We start from the raw sequence: 16,356 nt of genomic DNA on the forward strand, positions 1-16,356 counted from the left end.
GTGGCAAGACCCATCCCTTGGGTTCATGGTCCTCTCAGGGATCACTGTGTGCAGAGGGACCAGGGCGGTGCTGCAGAACCCCTGACCCCATGATGGGGTCACAGCAGCAAGGCCAGCATGCCTCCCTCGTCTCACTTGAGGATGGATCTCCATGTGGCACCCCACCAGGAAAGCGGGGATGGAGTGCCATCTTCACCACCAGGGAGTCCCCGAGCAGACCTACCCCGGCCGAGTGCACCATGCACTTGGGTGCTCCTGTCGTGCCTGACGAAAACATAATGAAGAGTGGGTGGCTGAAGGGCAGCTGCTCGAACTCCAGCTGGGGGGCTTGGTCGCCTTGCCCGGTGGCCAGGAAATCCTCCAGGAACACGCTGTGGGCAGAAAGGCACAGGAGAACAACGGTGAAGGTTCTAGAACATTGGGGGGTGGGGGGCAATCTGCCGAGTCCTCCCATTCGTTCCCCTCCATGTCTACCTAGATGACAGCCTGGACTCCGGGACCCACCTTGTGTGAAAGATTTGTGAGGGAAGGGAGAGTCAGGGCTCATGGACTACGCGAACTGAAGAAAACTCAGTAAAATTTTTGCTTTATTAGTGCCACTGACAGGGACTGAGGGCTTTTCTCCTGAGAGTCTAAGCGCTTTAATATTAAACACAGGGGAGGGGGATCGCTTGCAATTAACACCCCACTGTTTATGTGCAAATTCTGCAGAGGAGGGGGTCTGAACTGATGCTGGAGTCCTCAGAACCCAGGTGCCTCCCATTCACTACTCACCATCTGATTAGCAAATGCCTTGTTCCCCAGGGCCCCCAAGGGGAAGTGAGAGCCAAGTGGGCCTGAATCCTTCTGTCCCCCCACCCCCATCTCCCCAGCCCCCAGGAGAAGGGAGGGGAGGAGGCGACAGGTTTAGAGATCTCTTCTGACTCATGAAGGTCACAGCAAGAAAGTGGGATCAAGGTCCCACGAGAGTTTCTATGACAGAAATCCTGCCAGACAATGATCCTGTTCTCACTGATTGCCTATATTCTGAGGTTTACAATGGCCAAATACAAATACCTGTCCAGGAACAAGAAGATTCAGCCCAGCTGTCGGCTCTGGCCTAAACAGCCTGTCCTCAACTGTGCCCCCAAAGCTGAGTCAAAGCCTCACTGCATGTGATTAAGGGCCACCGAAGGGGCTGTTTCCTGAGCAGAAACAGGACAGCAGAAGCCACAAAGCCACGTTGGGAGACAGGTGATTTCTCTCTTTTGAGATCAGTAGGAAAAAATCAATCCCTGAACCCCAGACCTGTTGCTCCACTGGTTTAGAAGGGAGAGAGAGAAGAAAACAAACAAAGCTACCGTTTTGACAAATGGAACTTGCTTTCAAGAAAATGGGAGAACTCAGTTCAACTTGGCTGGCAACAAACTGCCAACGATGACTACTCTGAAATATTTACAAGCATGCACACTAGAGTGAAGAAGTGTGCTGGCTCACATGGGCAGGCGTCCTTAAAGATGAGCCTGTTTCCCGGCGGAGGCGTGGCCATTTGAAAAGGGCACCCCAAATAACTCAATTCTGAGCAGTAAATAAGCAGAGTCCTCCTCTTCAGAGTGTCAGGAAAACTATTCACTGTGGAACCCTCCAGCCAATGAAAGCCCCCACCTCCCATCCAAACCCTATTTATATAAAAAGCCCAATCTAATCAGATGCTTCACACAGAGAAAAACCTCTTCTTTCCACTAGTCTGTAAATCACAGTAAATAGTGATGACTTTTGTTGTTTCTTCTAAAGATGGAAGCCAAAAGGGCGGTCCTGTTACAGGTGTCTGCACACAGGCGCAGACATGCTCTCAGTTTATCCATGGCGCCTAGCAGTTGAAAGCTGGACAGCAACAGGGCCCGGTTCCAGGGTGGACCTGCGGGGAGGCGGGACTCTCCACACTGGAGCCAAATGAAGTGGTGGATGTTAATTCTCCTGGATGCTCTCATTTTACATCAATCACCAATAAACACATACAGAAAAATAAAAGCCGGGCCACTGTGGGACCAGCAAACCATCCTGTGTTCCTCCTGGCCTCTGTGCGTTATGGCCCCATCAGTAAAACCAAGGAGGGGAGGGAGGTTCAGAGGGAGGGCACATATCTATGGCTGACTCGTGTTGATGTATAACAGAAACCAACACAATATCATAAAGCAATTATCCTTCAGTTAAAAATAAATAAATTTGTTTAAAAGGGAGCTAAGGCTGGGTGTAATTTATCAAGGTCTGCAGGGTTCCCACAGTCTTAGGGACAAGCCCATGCCCCGGCGCTGGCCTGTTAAGGACCTATACGTCCTGACCCGGGTGCTCCAGAGGACACAGCTCACTCCTGACTGGGCTGTCACCTGCTCTTAATGACAGACATTACTGACAGCTAACTTTGTGCACACTGCCAAGCCTGAGAAGAAAGTACTATTATTCCCATTTTACAGATGGGGAAACCCAGGCACAGCAAGGTTGATCGCTAGCCCAGGGCCGCACAGCTGACATACGACCCAGAGCAGTCTGGCTGGAAGCCACAGCCTTCAGGGAATAGTCACTTTGCTGCAGCTCCTTCCAGCCTCTAGAATCCTGGTACCTGCAGCTGTCCCCCGCTCTGGGCCACCTCTCAAGGTCACTTCAGGTGTCGCCTCCCCCTCCCACAAAGAAGCAACCGTGCTCATGTCTCACTTGCTGGGCCCTGCCTGTCCCGACTAAGCAAGCATGGCTGTGTCTACTGGGATCCGTGGTCACAGCTCACCCTTCCTGCAGGTGTGCCTTACCCCCGAGCTGGACTGTAAACTTGGGGACAGCACGTGAGCTTTATCCTGCTCAGTGCCCCAGGAGGTGCCTGGATAGAACCACTCAGCCATGTCCACCCAAGAGCAAGGCCTCCACATCCCCTCGCTCCCTGCACATAGCACACACAGGAACCCCACCTGTGGCTCTGAGGCTGCTCAGAGATTCTTGCCCACAACCTAGACATAAGGCTAAATGGATAGGTTTACCTGTGCAGGTAAACACGTCTGATCTCAGAAGTCTCCCCTTAGGACTTTGCTGGCAGCCCAAAGGTTAGGACTCTGCACCTCTACTGCAGGGGGGAAGGGTTAGATCCCTGACCTGGCACTAAGATCCCACAAGCCAAGAAGCGTGTCCCAAAAAAACCTACCTCTCTTCAGTGATCTCTTTAAGAGAGATGAAAGGTGGACAATAAGACCTCCAGGAAGAACCTCTACTTGGAGCAAATCATAATCCATTTTATTGATGCCTAGTCAGAATTAAGGTGCTCACCATTTTATTCAGTGCTCAAGGCCTGAAGTCTATTAGTTTATGAATGTCAGAAGAGGAAAGGAAGATGCCATTAACAAGGGGGACAAAAAACAGGTTCTAAAATGGAAAAAAATACATTAAGCATGCGAATGGCAACCCACTCCAGCATTCTTTTTTTTTTTTTTCACTCCAGCATTCTTGCCTGAGAATCCCATGCACAGAGGAGCCTGGTGGGGTCCATGGGGTCCCAAAGAATCAGACACAACTGAGCGACTAACACCAACACCACCATTGCTTTGTACATATGCATATGCATATATGTACACGTGCATACACATATACATACACAGACACCATATACATATACACAAAAGTGCACACGTGTGTGTAAACACATACACACATACATACACGTATGCACATGTGCATACACTTTAGACACCATTCACAACTGCTGTGGCCAAATGGCCTGGCCCCATCCAAGCCCACCACCATTTCCGAGGGACAACAGACAGGAAGGGTGAGGATGCCTGGGACAGATTCAGTTCTGCCACTAAGTCACCATGTGGCCCCAAGGGACTCGCTCTGGGCCCTCCGGTGCCCATCTACAGAATGAGGATACTTTTTGGCTCCATCAGGTCTCAGCTGCAGCACTGGGGATCTTCCCTTGTGGTGCACGGACTCGCTAGTTCTGGCTCGTGGGCTTAGTTGCTTTGCAGCATATGGGATCTTAGTTCCCAGATCAGGGACTGACCCCAAGTCCCCAGCACTGCGGGGTGGATTCTTAACGCCTGGACCCCAGAGAAGTCCCTATGGAACGACATTTAACAAAGATACCCTGCGCCTCCAAGATGCTCCCACTCCCACTGGAAAGAGTCACAGAACCTGCTGCCCGGTGGGTCCTTGACTGTGTTCCATATGCAATTAGTGATCAGCGTGTGGCTGGCTCACCTATTTGGAATCTTGGAGATGTCTATCTTCTCTCTGGAGGAGATGTAAGGAATCAGTACCACTTTTTTTAGGTCTGGTAGTCCTAAAAGCAGGGGGAGAAGAACACACAAGCTTACAGACCCCAACAAACTTAGTCACTGATCTTTCTCTTTTTTATGAAATGTAAAACAACCCAGGGCTGGGACTGCTCCGTTTTTGTAGCTCACGGCTACCAGGGGCTCTTGGGAGCCCGGGGGCGGGACTCTTGCCCCTGCGCCCCCCCCCCCGCCACCCCTCCACGCCAGCCCACGCACCCTTAACGACCCGCTGCAGCTTGTCCATATGGCTGTGCTCTTTGCCATTGTACACAACAGCCTCCACAGAGAAGATGAGCTTCGGCTGGATCTGAGAAAAACGGTCCAGAACGCCCTGGGGGAGAAGGAGAGAGCCATTGTTACAGAGGTCCAGGGGTTCAGAATCCACCCTCCAATGCAGGAGAGGCGAATATGGTTCCTGGTTATGAGAAGAGGACGACAGAGGATGAGACGGTTGCATGGCATCACCAACTCAATGGACACGAGTTTGAGTGAACTCCGGGAGTTGGTGATAGACAGGGAGGCCTGGCGTGCTGCAGTCCATGGGGTAACAAAGAGTCGGACACAACTGAGTGACTGAACTGAACTGAACTAATGACCTAAGATCCCACTTGCCTCAGGGCAGCTAAGACCACCCGCTTCCAACTTCTGAGTCTGCGTAGCACAACCCCTACCCCACCCTACCCCTGCAAAAAGAAACATCATTATTGCTCAAGGAAACATCGTTGTTGCTCATCCAAAAGGCAAAATCTCCCAGTAGCCCATGGGACCGCTATATCTTCAGGGAAAGAAAACGGAGCATGACCACCACACCAGCCATGTCCCTGCATTCCCGTCACCTGGAGGCCAAGAAAGACGGCCAAGCAAACCAGACACGCACATGAGACAGGATCATCACTTCACAGAAAGCATCAGTGCAAAGAAACACCCGATGGACTCACAGACACACACTGAGTCTATCAAATGGGAAAACAGCATGGTGTTTGCACGACCACAATGGTCCCCCATTTACAGACAGAACCTTCCAACACGGCTCTTCTGGCGTATGTAAGGGAAGGCTCACCTCCCCAAAAGGAAGCTCTGTATGCAAAGCAGTCCCAAAGTTCAGTTCTCCTTGATCTTCAATGACAGAGGTACCTGAGTCCTCCAAATGACACTTTTTGCCAAGCAAATGGATAAACCCATAAACATGTACACTCGTAAACCAGCCCATTTGAAAAAGCAGGCTCTCCACACCCAGCAGTGTTTACACCACACATGAATCACCATCCCCCTCAAGCACATCCTTCTCACTGAGAGAAGGCACACCTCTTGTGCACACACAAAACTGACAGGTGTAGCCTCGAGACACACTGAGACAACCTGCATGCAGCCCTGAGGGTGACAGGTACAAGCTCTCACAGTCTCCCCTCTGGCTCCCCTTCCAGCCTGCCAAATTCAGACTATGGCAGAGCCACCTTCATTCACAAAAACAGCATTTGGGAAGGCATCACCGGACTCCGGACTCCTGAACCAGCATTCCTGGTCCCTTGCATGTAAGCCCAATGTAGCAGCTCAAGGTCAATGCCTGGGGCTACTCCAGGGATGTCAGAACCTCTGTGTGAGGATCTGATGGACAGGGTCTCCACCCTGGCTGCAGGACACAGGCCACCTGTGGCAGGACGATTAAACTCACCAGATAACTAATTAACTGGCCTGGGGTGGGCCAGGCGCTGCTTCTCAGAGTTCCCCAGGAGTCAGCAAAGCACATGCTTAAGACAAGGGGAAACCAGGGCCCCTAGGAATGGTCTTGGTGACAACAGTGTGGAAGTGGCCTGGCAATCTGGGCTTTCACAAGCCCCTCAGACGATTCTAACGCATGATGAAATTTGTGACTCTCTGGACTACAGAGTGAAGAACTGAGATGCTACTTTCAATGTCATCCATTTTCAAGACACAGTGCCAGGCAAGCAGAGCTCCTTGTCCTTAGAACATACAATCTAACTGGGGGAGAAGCAGCGAAGCAATTAAATGTTACTGTTTCTAATTTCCAATTGCTTTCAGTGAACTAAGCTCATCCTTTAGGTAGCCAGGAAAACAAAGAGAGAGAAGAAAGGAAGGAATAAAGACATAAGGAAAAATTAGTGATGGATTTGATCAATAAAACCAAAATCTTTCTTCCAAGAAGATCAATAAAATAAGCCTCTTGACAAATGTGATCAAGAAGACAGATAATATTTCTAGCTCACACTTACACGGTACTTACCACGTATCAGACACTGTCCTGGGCACTTCACTAATATTCACTCATTCAGTGCTCTGACACAGCATTATTATCCCCACATTACAGATGGATACACTGAGGCCTACAATCACCCAAAGTCAGAAATCACACTTTACTACAGAAAGATTAATCAATGACAGAGCACTACGTTCAGTGTTGTTAACAAATTGCCAAAAGCCAGATGAAGTGGATGATTCCCCAAGAAGACATAAATTTATCAAAAATGATCCAAGAAGCAGTAGAACACCCGAAGAGCCAATAACCATGGGAGAAAAAGCAGTCAAAGGTCTACCTCTTAACCCAGACACCAGGGAGGGACAGAACTGCAGGCACGTGTCGCCACAGCCTCGGGCACTAGAACATTCCCTTTATACAAACCATTCAGAAGACAGAAAATGACAGAGAACAAGCAGACAGAAAGAGACTACAGACCAATGTAATTTACTACACTAACAGATTAAAAGGGAGGAAAGCTTGTGAATATCTTAAAAGCTTTTGCTTTCCTCACAAAAAGCTTTACTAAACTGGACACTTCCTCACTGACAAACAGTGTCTCACAGAAATCTATGGCAAATACATTGCTCTTGATGGAGGAGAGTCCCGGTAGGACATCCCAGGCTGTCCAGTTTAGGACTCCGCACTTCCACTGTAGGGGGCCCAGGGTCAATCCCTGGTTGGGAACTAAGATCCAGAATGCCGCAGCGTGGCCAAAAAAAAAAAAAAAGCATCCTGGCAAAAAGCAGAAACCAGCTTCCGTGCCCAGACTGCCACGGTGTCCTGGAGTTCCAGCCAAGCTAGGAGCCAGGAGCTGGCAGAAAGGAGCCGAGCAGCAGACGACAGAAATGGCTATGTTGAAACAGGCCAGTGAGAACCACCAGGCGAACCAACAGAACTGGGTTAGGCAAGGTGGCCATGTACAAACTCCACAGAGCAGCACCTCCCTGGTGGTCCAGTGGTTAAGACCCTGCACTTCTACTGCACGGGATTCAATCCCTGGTCGGGAACTAAGATTCCACATGCCAAGCAAGGCATGGGAAAAAAAAAAACAGAGAGAGAAAACAACAGTAAGCTCCACACAGCAAAATAAACAGTATTCCTGGACCCCAGGATTTTAAGAGGGGCGGAGAGTCCTCACTTAAGCTGGGAAGAAAATTTTTGCCAATGAAAACATCTCCATGCACTGAGCATTCAACATCCACCTTTCCAGCTGGTGGCAGGCACTCACGCCATCTGACTTCCCATCCCCAGCAGCGGGCTGGGGCTGTGATCAGCTCCACATCCTTGCTGAGGCAGGACCAGCATCATTTGCCCAAAGCTTCACAACCTGCCAGCGGCAGAGTTGGGGTTGCAGCCTGCTCCATCTGCCACGGGGGCTGGTGCTCTTAACCACGGCACTGCCCCTACTAAGGAAAGACTGACCCTCAGGACAGGAAAGCCACTGGGCAGCAGCAGAGAGCCAGGGCTGGGGTCCCCACAGACTGAATAGGGGGAGGAAGCAAGAACCACAGCCAGAGCATCCCAGGATGCCTCCAGAGAGCACCTCCGCTCAGGGGCATCAGGGGAGCAGGCTTCGCAGTCAGGTGGAAGGGGAGCGGCCATTCTGAGCTGAGGGTGCCACAAGAAGAGCCCAGAGCAGGGGGAGCCAGCCCAGGGCGGGGGGAGCTGGCCCAAGGCATGGGGAGCCAGCCCAGGGAAGGGAAAGAACTTCTAGAAAGTCTGGGGCCAGGAAGGAGCAGGATGGGGCCAGACAGGAGCCCTGGAAGGAGGCAGAAATTTCTCCATGACACCTAGCATCCTTCTGGTGGACTAGCCCACACAGGTAGAAGGACCAGAGAGCAGTGATCTTGGGCTAGGACATCACGGAAGTGACCCTTGGTCACAGGGAGAGAGAGCAAATAGCAAAGACAACAAGTGTTTCAGAACCAGGGGTCAGAACAGGGCACCATGGACAGACTCAGAGACCCCATGACATGGTGGTGAGGTTCCTGGTGGGTCGAGCTGGGATCTCTGAGAATCAGAAACTGGCTGTTGGCCTATTCCAGTCCAGAAGAGGGCTGCTCAGTCGTGACTGCTCTCATATCACAATGAAACGAACACACCTGTGATCGTGCAGCTGACCTGAGAGGGCGCTTAGCAACCAACCCAGTGCTGTAACCAACAGCCGGGCCAGTGCTGGATCACATGGACAGCCACCCAGAGTGAGAACAGCTCTCCTATTTATGTTCACGCACGTATGTGTGTGCACAGGTACACACATACACACACGCAGCAGCCTGAAAAGCATTCTGTAAGACGGAGGGCTACAAGCTACTGGCCTGGCTCTTGGATGCGTGGATATCAAAGGTTGGACTACCCCAGCGTCTCTGAAAAAGCCACCCATTCAAAGGTAAACAGTGACACAAAGGAAAAACCAAATGTCAACACACACAGGACCTGGAGGTCTTGGTGAGGCTGGAAGGTTGCGGACCTGAAGAACAAGCACCCCACCCACCTGGAGATGTCCCTGAGCCCACTGTGGGGGGTATCCAAGCACAGAGGGTGGGAGAAGTGGAAAGGATGGGAGGAAAGGTGAGGTGAAGGGCAGGGGGAGGGCAGACCAGAGCCAAAGGGTGTCAAGGGAAGTGAGAAATGGCCCCCAGCATCCCTGAGCAAAAGCGGCATCCCCACCCTGCCCCAGAACAGCTCACGCAGACAGGCACACAGCTTGGCAACAGAGGGGGTCCTGTCATCACCAGCCTGGCTAGGCGAGGAGGATTCATCTGTGGACAGGTGAGTCCACATGTATGCAGACCCTGCCCCCATACCTGTAAACTGCCCAGTAACTATCCCCCATGCCTGTGCCACAGGACTAGAACCTACTGCACAGTCACTCACAATGTAACCCCGTCACAAAAATAAAAAGTTAAAATCAGCATTTGCAAGAGAGTGGCAATTTTCCCTTTATTATAGGGATTTTCAGTGATCTGCGACAGAAAATGAGTCAAAGAAGGAAAGACATTTGTACTTCACTGCAAATTTCAGAAACGGACCCTTTACTGACACTGGGAGGACCATCTAAATGTGGCAATGCCAGAAATTGATAACAGTAGCCTCTTTTTTAGGAGAAGGCGATGGCACCCCACTCCAGTACTCTTGCCTGGCAAATCCCATGGATGGAGGAGCCTGGTAGGCTGCAGTCCATGGGGTCGTGAACAGTCGGACACGACTGAGCAACTTCACTTTCACTTTTCACTTTCATGCATTGGAGGAGGAAATGGCAACCCACTCCAGTGTTCTTGCCTGGAGAATCCCAGGGATGGGGGAGCCTGGTGGGCTGCCGTCTATGGGGCTGCACAGAGTCGGACACGACTGAGGCAACTTAGCAGCAGCAGCCTCTTTTTTATTTATTTGGCTGCACCGGGTCTTAGTTAAGACACGCAGGATCTTTAGTTACAGCATGTGGGGTCTAGTTCCCTGCCCAGGGATCAAACCCGGGCCCTCTGCCCTGGGAGCACAGTCTTAGCCACTGGACCACCAGAGAAGTCCCCAGGAGCCTCTTTTTTAAGTAGATATATGCACACTGCTGAAGAGGGCCGTCGCAGGCCTATGGGACTCCCCTTTCTCGCCCCAGGCCCCATCTCATCTTTGACTCAGTGCTTTCCTGTAGGTTTAGCTAGTGGAAGAGGACAGAGAAGATACCGGAGGCTCTGGAGTCACTGCTTTCTACCGGGTCCTTGCTGTGTTTAGTTGCTCAGTCCTGTCTGACTCTGTGCAATCCCATGGACTGTAACCCACCAGGCTCCTCTGTCCATGGGGATTCTCCAGGCAAGAATACTGGAGTGGGTCTCCACGCCCTCCTCCAGGGGATCATCCTAACCCATCCAGGGATCGAACCCAGGTCTCCCACATTACAGGCGGATTCTTTACCATCTGAGCCATCAGGGAAGCCCATGGGTATCAATGCCCACATGAGCAAGTGCTATGGTCCAGGTTACTCGACCAGGGCTTCCCGGACACAGGGGTCAACCTTGGGAGCTGACAGGTGGTACCAACAGCCGGGGGACCCTGAAGTCACCAGGCTGATACATGAACTGTCAGCTGCTCAACACTCACTCCTGAAGACTGTGCGCATGACCATCTGCCTCTGGCTCTACACCAGGAGCTCAGCAAAATGAGGACCACCTCCCAGAACTCAGGGCAAAGTGAAGCATCTCAGTAGAAAGATATCTGGCCCTGTCATTTTCTGATGGAACAGAGGGCTCTCCCCAGATTCAGGCCGTTGCACGGCGAAGATTTCCCTGAATCAAATGTGCTGAAAGTCGAGGTCAGAGCAGAGCCAGGCTGCCATCTAGTGCGCACGTGCGTCTGACGACAGCCACCACATCAGAAGACCCAAACCAGCCTCAACCCAGGGAAGGAATGCCTGGGACGCCCTCCAGCAGCACCCATGGGCTGCGTCCTCTACACTACAGGACCTCGGACCAGAGTCGGCCAGAGTGGCCTGTGATGGTGACATTCCGCACAGGACAGACTCATGAGAACAGGCATAGGGTCAGGGCCAGCTGCTGACGCTACAAACAAGTGGGAGGCAACCTGTCCCCTAATGCCACCCCGCCCTGCACCTGGTGGCTGAGACCTGCCACCAGAGGCCAACTCAGGACCTCCACTCTCTGAAGCTTGTGACTCCCTCAGGCACAAGCTTCAGTCAGGCTCTAGAAGGCCACAGCCACATCGTCCTGCCACACAGAGCTCTGCCAACATCTTTACAACTGCTTACAGGTTCCAATTCACTCAAAAAGACCCACCCCTCTGGACTTCCCTGAAGGTCCGGTGCCTAGGACCCTGTGCTCACAATGCAGGGGGCCTGGGTTCAATTCCTGGTCAAGGAACCAGATCCCACATCAGGAATGTCTGACATTTACTAAGCTCGGGCGTGGGTCCAGCACTGTCCCAACCCTAGATGGGCACCACTGCTGCTGTCCTCACAAGCCTCCTGCAGTGTGCCCCCAGGAATGGGAACCCAGAAGCAGCAGAGCCCGATTCAAACCCAGGCAGGAGCCTGTCTGCCAGTAACCTCCATGCCACATGCCTTCTCCAACCCCGAGGCACCTTCACCACTTCCAGGCAACACAGCTCAAGGGCTGCTAAGGGATCCAAGGACAACAATGCCCAGGGACTGGCTCCCACAAGGATGGCCCGGTCCCAAGCTCACATGGCCTCACAGCGGGCCTTGGGGATCAAGAAGTCACCCCGGAGCTTCGGTCTCAAATCAGTCCTGGCGGGAGGCAATCTGGCAGAGGCCCAGCAAAGCCCCAGGAGGCACAATCACGGCCACCAGTGATGAGGGCTGAGATGACCACCCTCTCCCTGAACTCAGCAGGGCTCAGTCCTCACCTCATGGGGCCAGGACTGGCCTCGGCCAATCACTTCACTGCTCCAGGCCTCCATGTTACAGAGCCACGTCTATCCCTCCTCTGCGTGGTGCAGGGGAAAACAAGAAATACTGTGAAATCTTTTCCAGAAGAGCGAGCCTCAGGACAGACATCGGTGTCAAGCTCACACCCAAAATGCCTGGCCCAGGGACCAGCACATGGGTCACAGAGCGAGGCTGGAAAAGCGCCATCACCGCATCTATAGTCCAAGTGCATCAACCCTCCACGCCGATCACAGGCCCCCACGGTCTACACTTGTTTCATGAGATACTCTCTTTCCACTGCCCCTGCCTCACACATGAGGATAAACAACTCACCCAGAGATGCACAGGCAGCAAAGCCAGGCCAGCCCTTAGCTCCTGGGCTGCTCTGACGGATGCCCAGAGCGGGGGCCACGCCCAGGGCAAAAGAAGAACAGTCTGGGAAGATACCCACTGTGTCCTCTAACAGGGGACTGTGCTCATGGCTCCTGAGGGTCCCTCAGCCCCAAGGCTCTGCAACCAGGAGAGGTCCCTGATTGGGAAGTGGAGAGTCCCAGAAGTCCTGCTTACTGTTTCTTCCTTCCCCATGTGGGGCTCAGCTTCCTGCCCCTGCCTGGGTCACTCTACAGCTGGTGCACCTTGGTCCCTGGTACCCTCCATGTTTAAGGGAATAAAAAGGCTCAACCCGCTCCCACATAGGGTGCAAAGCTCAGACTCAAAGTAAGAGATGAGGGCTTCCCTGGTGGCCCAGTGGTTAAGAATCCGCCTCGTAACGCAGGGGACACCGATTTGCTCCCTGGTCTGGAAAATCCCCCACACCACAGACCAACAAAGCCCATGAGCCACAACTATTGAGCCTGCACACCTAGAGCCCATGCTCTACAAGAGGAGCCACCGAAATGAGAAGCCTGCTCAGAGCCACAAAGGAGCCTCCAATCGCTGCAACTAGAGAAAGCCCTCACGTAGCAATGAAGACCCAGCGCAGTCAAACACAAATAAATAATTTTTAAAATTCTTTTTAAAAAGAGATCAGAAATGGCAATGTTGGAGGCCTTGGGGGAACTTCTGTGAGCAAATCTGGAAAACAGTCTGCAGAGGATAAACATCAGAAAACTTCATGTGGGCATGAAGTAACCAGAGCAGCGGTCAGGCACTTCTTACTGGATGCTCAGAACACTGCCCATCACATGTAACACACACTAATGTAGCCATTACACATGGCTGGACGTGAGGAATATTAAAGAAAGGAAGGAAGAATCATTTACTTGTAGGCTTAAGAGAAGATTCGGCTCTGGACTCTCCTGCTAATGCAGGGGTCACGGGTTCAATCCCTGGTCCAGGAAGATCCATCATGCTGCGGAGCAACTTAGCTCATGCACCTCAGCTATCGAGCCCACACACCCTAGAGCCCTTACTCTGCAACAAGAGAAGCTATTGCAATGAGAAACCTGGGCACTGCCAATAGAGGAGCAGCCCCTGCTTGCCACAGCTAGAGAAAGCTCAAGGGCAGCAATGAAGACCCAGTGCGGGTTAACCCAGTAAGTTAATTAATTAATTTAAAAAAACATTAAGCTCCTTCTGGCTCCTTCTCTCCCACGGATCACAAGTCACTGGCTGGGGAGACGGGAGGTCATAGTGAAGCCATTTTCCTTCCCATCTTGCTGGTCCCACCCTGCAGCTGCCCACACCTTGACCCAATATATCAGGCAGAAATCACAGGGAATGATTCCCTGCAGGGGTAGCACACCCAGGGCACTTGAGGGGACCCCGACTCACATTCACGCCAAAGTCTGGGGACGTGGAACTCCAGATGGCCCCAATGCTCGCAGCCGCCAGCATGGCCTCCACAGCATGCGCGCTGTTGGGCAAGTAGCCTGTGGAGAGGACACAGGGAGAACGCTTGGTCAAGGTGCGAGGATGCAGACTTTCAAAAGCACCTCCCAGAGCCAGGGCGGGAGTGGGGAGAGGGGCTGGCTGTGAAAGGTTCACAGAGTAGGGCCAGGCCCACCTGGACAGCTCCTGCTCAGATGCTGCAATCACCTGCTGCCAGCCTGACCGCTTCCTGTCATCACCCCCTCCAACCCACTCTGATCAGTGGCCCCCACCTAGATCCAGTCTGGCCTCTTCTCCCTCTGCTCTGGCACTGACTCTGGGCTCAGTCACAATAGCCTGCCTTCAGTTCTTCAGTTGTTTGAAGCTCCTGCTGCCTCAGGGCCTTTGCACAGGCTGCATGAGCTGTCTGGACACTCCCACCCACACCAGCCTTCCCTACTGGGCACACACTCATCCTTCAGCGCTGAATGCAAACGAAACTCCGTCAGGGAAGCCTTTTCCAAGAGCACTCCATGAACTCAGGTGCCTTGGCCAGTCACCCACAAAGCATGCCATATTTCTCCCTCACCAGATTTACCATAATATTCACCTAAGGAAAATCATAACTGGCAACTTATAACTGGTTCTCTTGAGAGGGCTGGGACTTTGACTGTCTTGTTCTCTGCTTTACCAAATGCCTTCTGTCACACCCTGCAGATCAAGGCCCTCTGGTGGGTGGATGTTTGGATGGAGGGAGGGGAGGAGAGGAGAGGAGAGGCTGTATGGGAATGAAGACAGAGCAGAGACATATACAAGCCTGAAAGGGGCTCAGGCCCGTCTTCAAGCTGGAGGCTGGGCTTCTACAGTGATAAAGGCGGAGAACCCTTATAGCCAAAGAGACTATGATCGATTAAACAGATTGTCTTAAATGCTCCAGAGGAAAGGATCTGTGCACAAGGCAGCCAGGAGTAGAAGGGCCAGGGCCTCCCCCGAGCACGGCTCCCTGGTTACACAAAAACCCTCTCTGCTTCAGCAACCCAGGCGCCCTGGACAGTTCTCCTCCTGCTCCTCCTCCCGCAGCTCTGAACTGCCTATTTGACAACAGTGGTGGGAACTTCCGTTTCTATGTGTTCACCTCATCTCCCAGGCTGGGTGTCCCGGGGACAGGAGCCCTACATCGCTCACTCAGCACCCAGGCTCCACCCAGCCCTGGCACATGGTAGGCCCATTGACAGACATCTGCTGCTGAGGAAAGAGTTAGCTGTGAATGTAACTGAAGTGTCTCCACCAGGCCATTGCCTGAGGCAGGGCGAGACTCACCACCCAGGGAGGTTGTGTGACCCTGCTGGCTCTGACACATGGCCAGGAGATACCCAATCCACAGATGAGGAAGAGTCATGAGCAGCTCTAACTTCATCCGCAAAGCTCTCCAAGCATTTCCCCATTCAAGCCCCTCTGCACTGAGGCTTCCTCACACTCGCTTCTGGGAAGCACAGTCCCCAGTCCTGGTAACTGTCATCAGGTCAAATCAATACTCTACTCCGACACTCAAGAAGCAGGGTGGCTAGGGGGGTGGGTGCCACCCAGGACCAGCCTGATGCTGAGGAGCCAAGAACACGGGAGTAGGCATCCCCCAAAAAAGCATGGCCAAGAGGCGCCCCCATATACCCTGTTTTCTGGTTCTCCTTCTCAGAAGTGTTTGCCTCAAAGGGAGGTTTTTTTTTTTTTTTTTTTTTAAATAAAAATAGGAGGGAAGAAAAATCACTGGACGGTAGAAGAGCCTCTTGAGTTCCTTTTCTAGGCAGATTAAACTAGACCAAGAAAAGCCCAAGACATTGTGGTTTCAACCACAAAATGCCTGCTCTGACCCAGTACTCTCACGCAGTCATCCAATAAATACTCATTCTACACCTACTGTGTGCCAGGCCCCCGTGGACTGAGGTGGGGCCATGAACGGAAGACAAAGCCCCATCCTCTAGTCCTGGAGGACAGACAGACAGACATGTGCACACACACATACAAATAATCCTGTGATTTCAGGAAGCCAGTAAGGCGACAAATGTAAATGAGGTGCAGAGAGAGTGGCAATGGATTTCTGCGCAGGATGGCAGGGCCGGCCTCTGAGCAGAGACCTCAGTGAACCAGGGCGAACCCTTGGATCTACAGGGGAACATGCCATCCAGGGCTGAGACAGGCAGCAACATGGCAGTCATGGCCCTTCCTACGGATTCCTTTCCAGTCAGCTAACACTTAGTGAGTGCTCACTGCACACCCGGCTCCATCATCTGAGGAGGAGTGTCAGGGTCCAGCCCTGTCACACGGCTTACCCCAGGATAAGGCCACCCTCTCTGCAAACATACACCGAGCGCCAACTTTCAGTGAGACCCCCGGGAGAGGGGAGATGGGTAACAGTTATACCAACATGCCCGTGGCTTCTCCTGCTGACACCCTGGCCTGTGGTCCTGGTCCCATGACCCCTGGGGGCAGGGAGGGCAGCCTCACAGCTGGACCCCCCAGGCCTCATGGACTTTAGAGCCAAACAGAGGAGATCGATGATCAAATAATCACAAAAACCGAACAGAAAATTACTTGGG

The 16,356-nt window shown here is 52.5% G+C and overlaps 1 protein-coding gene across 2 annotated transcripts in view; it reads right to left on the minus strand.

The window, feature by feature from the left end:
* The window catches only part of AACS (acetoacetyl-CoA synthetase), a 53,415-nt gene that overhangs the window by 22,964 nt on the left and 14,095 nt on the right, over nt 1-16,356 (minus strand). For both annotated transcript variants that reach the window (XM_061384538.1, XM_061384539.1), the window contains exons 5-8: nt 13,727-13,824; nt 4,515-4,629; nt 4,222-4,303; nt 224-371 (exon numbers count right to left, since the gene is read on the minus strand). In XM_061384538.1, the coding sequence (XP_061240522.1) occupies nt 224-371; nt 4,222-4,303; nt 4,515-4,629; nt 13,727-13,824 (443 nt within the window). The remainder of the gene's footprint in view (nt 1-223; nt 372-4,221; nt 4,304-4,514; nt 4,630-13,726; nt 13,825-16,356) is intronic.

The sequence above is a fragment of the Bos javanicus genome, chromosome 17, assembly GCF_032452875.1.
Source record: "Bos javanicus breed banteng chromosome 17, ARS-OSU_banteng_1.0, whole genome shotgun sequence".
Lineage (NCBI taxonomy): Eukaryota > Metazoa > Chordata > Mammalia > Artiodactyla > Bovidae > Bos > Bos javanicus.